This window comes from Arabidopsis thaliana, chromosome 5 (assembly GCF_000001735.4).
Source record: "Arabidopsis thaliana chromosome 5, partial sequence".
In the NCBI taxonomy this organism is placed as follows: Eukaryota; Viridiplantae; Streptophyta; class Magnoliopsida; order Brassicales; family Brassicaceae; genus Arabidopsis; species Arabidopsis thaliana.
In genome coordinates this window covers 14,424,667-14,438,660 of record NC_003076.8, presented here as the reverse complement: position 1 = coordinate 14,438,660, position 13,994 = coordinate 14,424,667, and the positions used below count along the sequence as shown (strand labels likewise).

Below are 13,994 nucleotides of genomic sequence, written 5' to 3'. Positions count from 1 at the left end.
AAAAAAAAGTTCAAATGCAGCCGAGCGATTCGAGGAGAAGACCATCAAAGGGTCATCACTCATCCTCCGGGCTCACCAAGGCTATGACCCACTTGTTAGTCATTGTTTACCATGTACAGCGTTATGCATAATATATTGGGTTTGATTGGTAACACCTTTTACCAAACCGGCTTAATTTTAACCTATATTGTATTGATCCAAGCAATCTTTCTTGTCAATTTTTTCCTTTGGTTTTGTAACGATTCAGACAATGTAAAACTCTTTTCCGATCATCCACTTTGTGGACTATTTGATATTAATATTTTATCTAAGCAAAAGAAAGAACAAAAAAGATTTTGCGTTAGATTAATCATTTACTTACATGCCCTCTTGATGTGATGCAAGTTTTGAAAATAACATATTTCTCTTTGGAAAAGCTAAAGACGTACCATGAAACGTGCTGTGTCATATATTTAGAATAGAAATGGCTCCTATTTATTTATTGTAATTGTGATAATTAAAAGAGCCTTCTCGTCACAATTCCAGAGTCTAATCTATTACGACAAAGGAACATGTGCCTCCATCATAATTGATATCAACAAATGCACTCCCCCGAAACGATTAGATGTGGCATGTATAGCTAATTGCATTTAATTTATTTGTGGATAAAGCAGATACTTGAAACGAAAACATGATCTTCTAATACTCCTTTAGTTTCTCAGCTAACTAGCAAATGCCAAAGGAAGCTTCCAAGATGCCCTTTTACTGTATCAAGAAATGATAGAAGGATCAAGTGTCGTTTGCTCAATTGGTAAAGAACCTAGAGATTAAAGATCGTCGATTCGGGTGCGCTGGAATGAAACTAATATTACATGTTGTGGTTTTGCGCCTGGGAAATTATGGGTTTCGGTTCAGAACCTCCTGATATTCAAAAAAGAAAAAAGAAAAAGAAAAGAAATGGTGGAAAGGCCAAACACATGACGCAAAGTATTTTTGTTCGTCATCCATCGGGAATATATATGTTGAGTTACCTGAGAACAATGGTAAACATACAAATTAATAATAGAAGATGAGCAAAAGGAAACAGTTTATTGTACTGCCATAGAAGAGCTCTATCTATAACTTAAATAACTCACAAAGATGCACAAAACTCATGATGCTTTTCTGCTGAGACGTTATGGTGTTGCAGCATCACTTGTGCATCTTTCTTGATTTGTACTAAACTTGGAACATAAGAGCACACATGTGGGGAAAAATATATATATGAACTTGGCACTCCAAGATCCACTTCTTTGAAGTATTCATCCTTTCCAATGATGTAAGCTAGGTTTCGTTTGAAATGCCCTCCTTTAATAGGAACCACAACGACATTTTTCTCCTCAACAATGAAGAAACTCCCAAAGCTACGATTAAACTGAAAACCAGTGAGTGGACTCATATTCACTTCTAAGAACACCTTGCTGCTCCATGAGACCGCATTAGGCTCAATCTTAGTCGTTATCCATACCTCTAGGATCAACGTTTTTGAGTCCTGAAATAACACCGCAAGCTGCTCTTCTCTAACACTAGCGAGAGTCACAGTATCAACACAACGAGAGTGAAACGGCAGATGAAGACGCGGTCCAAATCTCTCTGTTGTAAAATCAAAACAAATCAAGAAATCAGGGAGATCTATTCTTGGTCCGTGTATATACATCTCTCGAGCAAACCAGTAAGTATTTCCCTTGAGAGACACAACAAGTTGAGAAAACGGTAATTTCCAGTCACAAGTGAAATATAAAACCTTCCATGAATCAGAGTTAAAATTGTAGATTTCAAACCAAGAATTTTGGAGGAAGGATTTATCATGAAACACCAAGATTTTGTAGTTACGAAGTGGGCTGTTCTTCATCTTCTCGTGTCCAAGAGCGTAATTGTCGGTTATATGGTAATCTCTTCTGGTTTTGATACACCTTGTTTGCCCACAATAAGGATTACAAACCACAAGCCTGATCCCAATAGTGATGCATAACAATAAACCGTCGCAGTGAAAGACTTTACATATATCATCGACTCGAACTCGATCATCATTTAGCCTAATGAGTTTAGCTTTTTGCATGATAGATGATTTAACATTGTTATCATCTTTATGAATTCCATGGAGATTGACCCTCATTAAATAAACCTCCAAATCCATAGTCATGACCACCAGAAACTCCTTTTCCTTTGTTGCCATTGTTTTACCATAGAGCTTCTTCGTGAAGCTCTGACCGTAGGTTAAAGAGTTCCAATTTTTACAAGTGGATCTCACTGCTGCTATAGACTTTACCGGAACCCTAGAGAGTACCTCCTCCAACAAATCTCTTGGAAGATTGGACATCGCCATGCTTGTGGTTGTCGTTTCGCCAAGTTAGGTCATGTAAATTCCTTTTTCTCTTATTTCTTCTTCTTGTTACCTATACCAGCAATTGAAGATATATAATTAGAAATCCATTGGGCCTATGGAGGCCTTCAAATGTAGGAAAACATAAACCAGCGTCACAATGACGATTGGTACAAATTATTAAGAATTTTATTATCTAAGGGAAATAAATTGTAATTTAGAGATACGGTATACCAACCAAGCTAGATGTGTAGTTAAGAAGTTTATGTTCTTCTGAAAATCCAATCTCGTTCTACATCAGGGAAAAGTCCAACTTGACATCGGTTAGTGTATAAATCATAGAATAAAACATCATCACCACTTTTTATGCCGCAGCCGATCTAGTATATGGTTTGGTTAGGGTTTGGGTCAATCTATGTTCGGTTCAGTTTGGTTTGATTTGGGTCAATCTATGTTCGGTTCAGTTTGGTTTGATTTGACTTTAGTTTGGTTTGGTTTTAGTTTAGTTTTAGAAGACTAATCAATGTAATGAAACAGAATTATTTTGTTCATTATCGTTTGAACTTTAAATTTGATATAAGTTAGCTTAAGCAAAAAGTTTAATAATTCAAATAAACCATGAAAAAAAAGTGCAAATAATTACATATTTAATAATATACAATATTATTAATTAAATAAATATATTGGGTTGTCAAACCTAACCAAACCGAACCATTTGGGTTGAGAAGAGACATAACCGAATGGTTAAAGTCTAAGCTTGGGTTTGGTTTGGTTAAAATGCCACTCCTAGAATTTCAGCACAGAAACAAAAAAAAAGTTGAACTCCTACCAAACTGTGATTTTGACGAATTTTCAACAAAAGTTTCCTGTCATAATATATATATATATATATATATATATATATATATATATATATATATATATATATTTTTATAAATAAAATATCCTCTTCTCTTCTCTCGCAACTCCAAATTTTACTATGTTTCTCTAGCGATTGTTCTCGTTCAAACACTTAACACGTTTAGCTTTTAAACTTTTTCATTTTAAATGTTTATAATGGTTTGGTTAGATTTACGATTGTAATGGTCCTCACATCCTATTTTCTGCATAATACAGCCACAGGATGACATCAGTCTGTTTTACATGGCAAGAAATAAGACAAATAACATTGCCATCTTGAATTAGTAAGTGGATAAAATAACACGTTGAAGATACATTTTGTTTGTCGTCTTTCTCCTACTCGTTAATAAAAGGTTGATGATACTCTTACTTATCATTGTTACAATCTTACGAAGATCCATATTCTATATGCAAGGTTTTTCGTTAACTCAAAATTTTATTTCACAAATTGATTGCAAACGTGCAAAATATGTTTTACAAATAAATGTCAAAACCTTACTTAAAATAAAATTTTGTGGATTGGCAAGCAATTTTAAGTATACTTGGCTTTAAAATAGAATATACTAAATGCAGTTTTCAAAAAAATTGTTAGGCGCTAAACACTTAACCTGTTTAATTGTTGTACAGTCCGTTCAATCTAACCCTAAACCCATTTTGGTAAAATCCAAGTGACGAGAGAAATGGATCTAACCTTCTTTTATTTAACTTTTGGCTCGGCAATTACAAGAGAAAGGAAATTAAATAGATAATGGACGAACTGATTCGAATTCTTAAGTCTCCTTTTCTGATGTGTAAGAATGGGGTTCTTCAAGGGGAGACTCCTCCATTCATATGTGAGGATCTTTGGTTTGTCGATCAATTATCTTCAATTTTCTAGGATTGGAGACCAAGCATCGCGGGCTTTCTAGTAGAACAATCTCGGTTTACGGTGGACCGATCCAACAGCACCAGAGACTGCATGCACACAAGTCAAAACTCATACCTTCTACTCTTCCTAGATGCTTTTGATGCCAATACATAAACTCTTTCTTAATGATAATTCAGATACATATAAGGGAACTAAAGTTGTTTATTAATCAATTCTATATTTATTTTGTAGAGCATACGATATATGTAGGGTTGCCTGAATTTTCAACCCTCTACTAGTTGGAATCTCAACTTTCCATCCTAAACTTTTAGTCACTTGAAAAACCACCATAAAAAACTTTAATCTCGATAAAACTACACGTACTTTCGGATTTGTTGTTAAAACTACGCCTCCAATTGAACCGACCAGTTAACCAATAATTATACACCCGGTTTGAATTACCCAAAATTTAACCGAACCTATTCGATTTTGACTCTATTTTAACCCAATTTTGACCCAGAAAATATATTCTCTAGAAGAAGAATACTATTTATTTAATTTTGATAAAAATACTAAATTAATTAATTTTACCAAAATTCTTTTATAATAAAAATATATACCGCAAAATAATATAACAAAATAGACAACAAATTCTTTTTATAAATACAATGGTGTTATTTATATAAATGTATTTGGTATATACTCTAAATTTAATAATTCAAAGGTTATTTTCTTTTTTAAAACACATAATCACACATATATATATATATATAACTCATCTTGAATATATAAAAAGAAAACAGAATCTATAAAGAAAAATTGATTTATAAATACCATAATATATACTTTGATTGTGGTGTTTACAGATATATTTATATAAAAATAAATTTGGCATATTTTTTGAATTTCATTATATATATAAAGTTCTAAGGTCATATATTATGATTGCAAGAAAAATGAATATTTTGTTTTAAAAAAAGACATAGCTTTAAGTTTATAAAAAATAGAAATGATTGGCAAAAGGAAAATGTATATGTTTGTATATTATCAAAATTTTATAACAAAATGTAGGCTCAAAATATAATTTGGGGTTTATTTTGTCATATTAAGTTTTGTTAAAATTAAGTTATAATTTAATATTTTTAATTGTTTATCACAAATAAAAATTAATAAAAATACTTTTACTTCTTAAGAAGACAATTTATTTACATTTTTTTGGTCAAAATTGCTAAAATAGAATCAAAATCGGATTAATTTTGGTTAAATTCTGGGTAAGTCAAACCGGATGAAAAATTATCGGTTAACTGGTCGGTTCAATTGGAGGCGTAGTTTTAAGAACAAATCCGAAAGTATGTGTAGTTTTATCGAAATTAAAGTTTTTTATGATGGTTTTTTAAGTGGCTAAAAGACTCTGGTGAAAAGTTGAGATTCCAACTAGTATAAGGCTGAAAATTCAGCCTACCCTATATGTACTGCTAGTAAATTTTGTAGTGTAGAAAGAGAAATTCATTTCAAATGGAAAATGATGATTTGAGAAAGGTAAATTGCTTAAAAAAAAAAATAAAAAAACTATGTAATGATTTTAGTTTTCGATTAAAAATTGCATGGGAAAATCACATTGATAGTTAACTAATTTGTTGATGGATAATCTAATGATGGAAGAGTTCATGCGCGTATTTCGTCGAAAAAGAAACGTTGGTGGAGCTTTATCTTCTCAAATCAATTATATAAAATCAAAATTTATTTGTTCTTGCCCTATTAGTTCTCTATTTCATAATTTCTTTATAAAAAAAAGCCGTTTTCATTTCCGTTTCCATGTAATTAGCTAGTTTTCCGTTTTCATCGAGGACGGAGAAGATAATCAGGCTAATCGACAAAAACATAAAGAATCGATTAAGCACGCTAAGGGTGAGAGGTGAAGAGAAGTACCCAAGAGGAATCCAAGTGTGGTTTGCTTCAAGGCAAGATCAAAATCAAGGATAGATAGGATACACATTTGATATATTTTTTAAAAAAAATATTTGCATTTATATGTATAAACAGTTTATTTTTCTTTGAATATAATTTAACATTAAATTCAAAAAAAATTAGCTAGTTTTCTTTCTCTCTTTGTTTATGATTATGAATTTTCTTAGTAGAGATTAATGCCGAAAAAGTGAAGAAGAAACAAAAAAATCTTTTATACAATAAGGATGTATAGGCCTCGGCTTGAACTAAGGTTGGTTAAGGCCCAAGAAAATGAATTAGTTTTATGAATATCGGTTGATTTTAAAGAGTACAGATAAAACCAGAACAAACCTAACCGCCTCTTTAATTGAGAAACAATAAAAGAAAGCTTAAACCCTTAAATTCATCTGCCGCATTCTCAAATTCCTCCCAAGCTCATACTAGCTCAAGCTTAAGAACCAAACTTATTTTCGTAAGCTTTTACTTTTGTTGTTTCACTTTCAAGGCTTATGTTGATTCTCAGACAAGTAACTAGATTGATAAACCCTAATTGCTATCTTTGCACGTAGAAACTTTAATTGTAAGCTTTTGGAATCAAAATTTCTTGTTTAGGAAACGCGTAACTTTGCACACTCTCTTAATCATGGCGACTTCAGCTAATCCCCCGGTCGTAAAGTCGCTCAGCATATCCCAGGGGCGTAAGAGATTTGTGGTACGTTATGTGGGTTATTGTTATTCATGTTAATACTTGGTCTTATATGTTAGCACATGTTTTTCTTTTCCCTTGTAAAACTTTCTCTACAACTTTATTCTTGATACTTTTCTATTAGCTTTCATAGTGTACACTGATTTACTCCATTAGTAAGCTCAATAATCTGTTTTCGTTGTGCTCTCTAATATGATGCAGTTCAAGAAATTCTCTCAAAGAATCATTGACATTAAAGTGTTTAGGATCTTGGATAAGGTGAAGGCTGAGCCCCCTTCAGAGGGATCCTCATTGCGTCGTAGAATGGGAGAGGATGTTTGATTTTGTTACCTTGGACCTCTTCTAAATTAAGTTTCAATTAAAAACAATTTTTATTTTATTTTATAATAAAAGCAATTTGGTCTCGGACTATTATTGTATCCTGAGTTTAATCAATGATAGTCTTTAACTAGTAAGGCGTACTTAGTTTTTAGGATTCTTTATCTTCATAGACTTGACCAGCACGTAAATATTATTCTCTCAATGGTTGCTCAAGTAGCCTTTCAAATTAGCCATTCCAGTAACTCAAGTAGAGTTTTTGTAGTAGAATTTAGGTGAATAGTGTTGTATTTAAGAAAATAACATATGATTATGTATTTGTATTAGAAACCGTAACGATATTACTTTAAAATATTTTTCAAAGTTTGTTGTTGCCAACATTTGGATTTTTGGACCAAAACAATATTAGTTCTTTCTAGTCTTTAGAGAGATGATTAGATCAAATATTTGGATAAAATTGATTTTTGGACTCTTGAAACAATGATCGAGTGGTGCTTGGTATACATTGCACTTAACAAAGACCTTAATATTGAAATGCATCAGAAAGATAGGTACATAAAATTGTTATATATGTATATTAAGGGTTGGAACTAAAAAAATAATAATTTAGTACGGTCAAAATTGTTTTTGGAAAAAAAATATAAGTAAAAAAATTAAATTAATATTTTTAAAATAAGTATTGAATATCTTTGGTATACTCTTTATAGAGTAGTTTGTTATACAAAACTATGACCTCTAGGAACTAGGATGACAATGACATCTGTAGTTAGTCAGAATCTCTAATTTTGTTATTTAACACTTATCTTATGATCTTGGACTGAGAAGAAATGGGCTTATATTATTAGATGTCGTTAAAATGTTGGGCTTAAGTCGACAAAAAAATATATTGGGCTTATTATTTTCCTCGACAAAAAAATGTTTGGCTTTGGTCAACAAAAAAACAAAAATGTTGTGAATTTAAAAACTGATTTATTCATTTTTGCAGGAACGATAGTTGGTTTTGTTATTTGAGAACGTAGAACAATTGTAGAGCGGCCTGTAATTGATTTTTTTTTGTTTGTGTTGAGATTATTTATTTTGAGATATAAAAAGGACATGAAATACATCAATAAAAAATTGGTCTTATAGTTCCGGTTATTTATTCTATCCAAACGTAGATTATGTTGGCTTAAGAAGGCATTTAGACTTAGAGTTATTTCCTCTGCTAAAATATATGTCCTTCGTCCTTCTAAACAATTATGTGATTTTGAGTTTTGTTCTTGAAATGATTAAATGATTCTGAGCTTTGTTCTTCCAAATTAAATCAAGAACATTCACAACATAATCCATTCTTAAGAAACTCATTAGCGAATCTAAAAAAATATATAATTTTAAACAACAAGAATTTGGAACGAGATTAATATATTTCTATGTTTCTTGACAACAAGAATTTGGAATGATAGATTGTTTGGACAGTCAACAACATAAACAAAAAAACTAACTTATGAAAAAAATAAAAATCAAACGGATATACTTCCAAAATAAATAATTTTAAGTAGTCAAAACTAGTTTTGCTATATAAAGTAAAAACTATAGAAACAACTCAACAATAATCCACTTGTTACATTTTTTTTTTGCTATATAACCTAAGCAAAATTTTAATAACTTTGAACACTCATAAATTTATCTCTTCAAATAATGGCAACTCAAACAATAAAAAAGATATACAGTGTTTTGATGATTGTAGTTTTATTAACGATGATTGTTTCAACATACGCGAGTACGGTGGAAGTATGTGTTAAGCATTGTGTCCCGAATCAATGCATGAAAGTTTCTCAAAAGGCAACTCTTCCATTATGTGAGACTGCTTGCACAAAACTCTGCAATGAAAACAAACATGAGGAATATGTCGTGCCTCGAAGTTACTGCAATGGATTATTCTGGTTTCTATGTGATACCTGAAACTTAATAAATATGCAAAATAATATATATGTGTTTCTTATATGTGAAAAAATAATATATAATGTAAGTATGTATCTTTAATCAATATACTAATTTCCTGAAATTATTTTATTTATACTAATCAAATTGACATGGAAAAATGGTGAGAAGTATAATCACCTAATTAAAAAAAAAATCATAAAATCGAATATTGTTCTCATCATCTCTCTACATCAATGTTTAGATCATTTTTTTAATCTCTTGCTAAAACTAGTCCAATTTGTTCACTACCGAATCATTAATTTATAGGTTTGCTCTTTACAATTCCGTATAAATGATTAGAAATGATTGTGAAAGAGTAGAGCAATATCGAGTTATCTAAAAATGTTTTTGTCACTTGCTCATAACAATAACATTTTTGTGCTACGAATGTCAAAATTTCAGGATTTGTTAGTTAGAGTATTAGAGAGGATGAATTGTTTTTAAAAAAAATTGTTTTTCTTGTTTTTGTTTTTTGTTTTTTGTTTTTGTTTTCTTTTGTTTTTTAATAGAATTTAATAGTTGATGTATTGCCCAGTGAGCCAAAAATTATGTATATATTTAAGAAAGATATTATTTAGTTAGTTTATGAATATATTTGTAAACTTAGGTCAATGATGCAAAAAATGAAACTTGATTTGTAAGTATGGTCATTGATGTAAATTTATGTGGATCACACGCTTTTTTACATACAAAGTGTTTTCCACTGAATTCATTCTTAAAACTTCATCATATACTAGATGATTTTGAGGAAAGATTTGAGGGAAAAATTAGCAAATGGGTTGTGATGATTATAACCGAAAAGCAAAAGATGGTTTATTGTGTATACATACAACTGTTTGACCCAACGAAAGAAACAAGCTCATATGCACCATTGGCTTTTTTAGTTGCTGCTAATCTTGCTTTATTAATGAAATGAGCGTTTAATATGAAGAAAACATCGGACTTTTTTCCATGAAATAAAAGACTTAGAAACTACCATTTTAAAGGATAACAAAGACATTTACATTTAACTGCATTTATGTATTTAATATTAAAGAAAATATGCTACTCAAAATGGCGTCAGTTAAGCATTACAGTAAAGCCACTAATTCTCGTTTATTGTTTTGAACTCCTGATTTATGCAAGGCACAATTTGTTTTTGACGTTTGAGACTGTTACTCTTTTTTCTTTTTTTTTTTTTGATATGAGACTTACAACTGCAATTTGACTTAACTTGGATTTATATTCATTTTGATGACTGTAAATTTTGGGAAACAAATACATGTAATATTTAACCACAAAAAATCTGAGTCTTTAACAAAATAGTGAGCGCGCTTTTTTCTATTATATAAATTTTGAGTTATGATAACAAAACATAATAAAATAGATAGTTTATCTTCTTAGGAATTAAGTAATCAAGGATCGTTGTTTCATATATTCTTGTAAAAATAATATGATTATTAGGTATTTAATATTTATATAATAAGATAATATTTCTAGTTTAAAATTAAATATTAGTCTTTAACAAAACGATGTGCACATTTTTTCTTTTAAAATTGTTATCATAAATTTTAAGTTATACTTTTAATTTCAATTTGCATAGTTGATGCTTAAGAAAATTTCCAATTGATCTATTTGTTTAGAAATTTTAAGAAAATATCATTATTGTGGTGTGTGATGGATCATGGTAGTGTTTGATGAATATTTTTGTTTAGTTATTGTAAGGAAATATGTGATTGTGTGAATGATTTATTATTCACTATGAATTTGATAACAGAAAAGTGTGGGTACGATATATCGGATATATATCTTATATCTATTATATATTGAAGAGAAATATAAGTGTCAGTCAAATTAAATTTATTAAAATCTGAGTTTTTTTCTATTAATTTAATTTTTAATATTTTTCAATCCCTAAATGGGCTTCGAATCCTCTAAAAAAATAGATGTTTGAATCCTCATAACAAAATCTGAATTGGAATCCTCATAACAAAATAAATGTTTTCCCAAACTATATATAAAGCTTATTGATGTGAAGGGACTTCCACTACGCTTTCTAGTCAGTTTGAAGATCTCTCTTTCCCTTATTGCTCTTGTTTCTAGCCATGTTTAGTTTAGGGGAGTCTTCTATATCAAGTTAATTTCATAACATTGCCTAAAGTTTCACCGCTTAAGGATTTAGTGATGATTTGATCCTCAAATGTGTATGCTTCCATATTTTTTAGCCTTTTTAGGATTTACTTTGTAATCTCTGAATCATTCATTTCTTGAAATGATATTTACATTCTTATCAAAACAAATCTACATATAAAGCTTACATACCTTTATCTTCTTTGTAGCCTTGTAGGTAATGGCGACTTAATACGTTCACTTTGTAGCTAGCTATGGTTTTTTATATGTTTGCTTGTAACTTAATCCCTTCTGGGGATATGGATATATATAGTGTCCAACCACGAATTTTAATGTGTTAAAAAGAGTTTTAATTTATACTAAATAATTTTAAAACATCTCAAAATTGATTTAAATTAATATTTGGTAGTTAGTTCGTGTATTACATTTGTATATTTATTAAAATAATGAAATAAGTATGACTAGTATATATTTTTATAATAATATTAAGGATTTATTGGTAGTTTATCTTGAAAAATTAAATTTTGTGAATTTAGTCAAAATTCATGCATCAAATGGTTTTATTTGACTAACATGTTTTTAATTACTTTATCACTACAAGATATACCATTTTTTAAAAGTCATAGCATAGTTTTTTTTTTTTTAATTTATATACAAATTACTGTTATTAAAAACTGTTTGTTACGTTTGATTGTATATTAGATCTTTAATTATAAGACATAAAGATATTTTTAAAAAATCATTAGGAGGATGTTACAAAATATTCAATTTATATCCATAATCATTTACATTTTTAAAGATGTCCCCGTTACCAAATGCGATGTGTGTCCGTTCCCATATGAAACAAGACATTTTTGTCGAAATTTGTATTGGCAATAATATCTCACATTTGTAAAACTTTGTATTGTTGAATTTCAATTTCAAATGGCGTTTTCTACAACTCTTTTAGAATATTAACCCGCTATTCTTAACATTTAAACTAATGTGACCATTCTAAAATTGATATTCCCTTTACGTGTTGGACTTTATTAATAAACTGATTAACAAATAAAGTGTATTATTTATCATCATAATATATTTAGCAAACTCAATTTCTTATCAATTGTGTCTACCCAATAAACTAATTTTTATAAATCTCATTTTATGAAACAAATTAGTGTCTTCAGTGGGACATCCGACATTCACATAGTTGACCTTAAAACTTACAAAACCATACTATTAAAAACCAATTAAAAAACAAGATTAAAAAGTTATCGAGCCGTTACACCTTAATTGAATTATTCTGTCTTCGTCCTTAAGTCATAACGGTCATATTTTCAAAAACAAAAACGACCGTTAATCCCAACAAAATCTCTACTTTCTCTTACCTCAACTTTGTTTCTTATGTATGCATATAAACCCCAAATCAAAGTGAACTTATCAAGAAACACAAAAACAAACATCAAAACCCCAAAAAAAAACCAAAGTTCTCTTCTTGAATTCGAGAAAATGGGAATGTCGAAATCGAAAGGCAACACACACAACATCTTCCTTCTCTGCAACTACATCCTCTTAGGCTCAGCCTCAAGTTGCATCTTCCTCACAATCTCCCTCCGTCTCTTCCCATCTCTCTCCGGTCTCTCCCTTATCTTCCTCTACACTCTCACAATCGCAACCGCGGTATCCGGCTGCTCGATCTTCGCCTCCTCCACATCCGCCACCGCGAGCGATAGATTATACGGTTCACACATGGTAGCCACAGTCCTCACGGCCATTTTCCAAGGCGCTGTCTCTGTTCTGATATTCACGAGAACAGGGGATTTCCTTAGGTTCTTGAAATCTTATGTTCGGGAAGAAGACGGTGAAGTGATACTTAAACTCTCTGGTGGTTTGTGTGTATTGATGTTTTGCTTAGAGTGGATTGTTCTTGTGTTAGCGTTTTTGTTGAAGTATAGTGATTATTTGGATGAGAGTGTTGTAGATGATGATGATTTTAAGGTGAGGAGGCAAGAAGAAGATCTCAAGGATTGGCCTTCTTACCCATTTCAACTCAAGATTTAATTTCCAATTTCGTCATTTTATTCTATTCATTTACACGTGTGTGTGTTGGTTCTTGCTTGTAATGTGATTAATGTCACACTTTAAATGGTGTACAAATAATTCGTCTTAGTGTGTATTTTCTTATATGAATTTTTGTTTAGACACATAAAAAGGTCAACATCGTTTTTAGGCACTTTAATGTATATTGTTGAATTTTGACCAAAATATATGCAATAATGTTAATGAATCTACAGCTAAGAGGTAACAAAGTTTCTCTCTACCCCATCTAGTAGTAAGAAATTGTGTGACTTAAATTTAATTACATCAAAGGTAAAACAATGAACCTAAAATCATTCCATGGATACAATCCCAGTAATTTAGTACAGTTTTTTCCTAAACCCTACTCCAATGGAAGTTCTCAAAACACCTGACCTTTGAGCTTATCTCTTCTTCTATGTGTTTGATTTAGTGGGCAAAATAATCGAACCAAAAGTACCAAACTGGAACCAAAAAGTAAATTATAAACTTCATAACCGAAAGAACCCACTAGAACCAATCCTAACTATTTTGGATACTCAAAAATACCCGAAATACAATTATATATACCGGAAATACCTGAAAAATATCCAAATGGATCATAAACTCGTGAGCCGAAGCACCGGACCCAAACCTGAACCAAACCAAGTTTTTTTGTGTACCTTACATAGATCATAAATTCTAAAAAAATGAAAGAACCAAAACGAAATATAACCGATTTCGTAACCAAGTAAACGTCCAGACCTAATTTGGTTGGTGCTTGTAAAGTGCAAGTCATGTCACATTTCAATGTTTTTTTTCCTGATAAA

At 30.6% G+C, this 13,994-nt stretch overlaps 4 protein-coding genes across 5 annotated transcripts; 3 read left to right on the top strand and 1 right to left on the bottom strand.

Moving 5' to 3' along the window:
- Positions 1 to 1,111: 1,111 nt before the first annotated feature.
- AT5G36730 (F-box and associated interaction domains-containing protein) lies at positions 1,112 to 2,344 on the bottom strand (the record flags this gene model as incomplete). The annotated part of the gene is made up of 1 exon (NM_123030.1): positions 1,112 to 2,344. The coding sequence occupies one exon, from the start codon at positions 2,342 to 2,344 to the stop codon at positions 1,112 to 1,114; it is 1,233 nt and encodes a 410-aa protein (NP_568538.1).
- A 4,100-nt stretch (positions 2,345 to 6,444) lies between these two features.
- Positions 6,445 to 7,062, top strand: AT5G36722 (U3 small nucleolar RNA-associated protein; the record flags this gene model as incomplete). Its single annotated transcript, NM_001085199.2, has 3 exons — positions 6,445 to 6,507; positions 6,648 to 6,747; positions 6,943 to 7,062. Exons 2-3 carry the CDS (start codon positions 6,679 to 6,681, stop codon positions 7,060 to 7,062), a joined length of 189 nt encoding a protein of 62 aa, NP_001078668.1. The 5' UTR covers positions 6,445 to 6,507; positions 6,648 to 6,678.
- Positions 7,063 to 8,736: 1,674 nt separating this feature from the next.
- AT5G36720 (Plant thionin family protein) lies at positions 8,737 to 9,000 on the top strand (the record flags this gene model as incomplete). Its single annotated transcript, NM_123029.1, has 1 exon — positions 8,737 to 9,000. The coding sequence occupies one exon, from the start codon at positions 8,737 to 8,739 to the stop codon at positions 8,998 to 9,000; it is 264 nt and encodes an 87-aa protein (NP_198487.1).
- A 3,443-nt stretch (positions 9,001 to 12,443) lies between these two features.
- Positions 12,444 to 13,926, top strand: AT5G36710 (uncharacterized protein). Of its 2 annotated transcripts, none has more exons than NM_001344143.1 (1): positions 12,444 to 13,926. In NM_001344143.1, exon 1 carries the CDS (start codon positions 12,514 to 12,516, stop codon positions 13,168 to 13,170), a length of 657 nt encoding a protein of 218 aa, NP_001331361.1. In that variant the 5' UTR covers positions 12,444 to 12,513; the 3' UTR covers positions 13,171 to 13,926. The 2 variants fall into 2 exon arrangements, with proteins under 2 accessions (NP_001331361.1, NP_198486.2); NM_123028.3 differs by having other exon boundaries at positions 12,552 to 13,396.
- Positions 13,927 to 13,994: the final 68 nt, after the last annotated feature.

What these genes read in the sequence shown, in the direction of transcription:
- AT5G36710 (NM_001344143.1), top strand. Translation starts at nt 12,514, where the DNA reads ATGTATGCATATAAACCCCAAATCAAAGTGAACTTATCAAGAAACACA.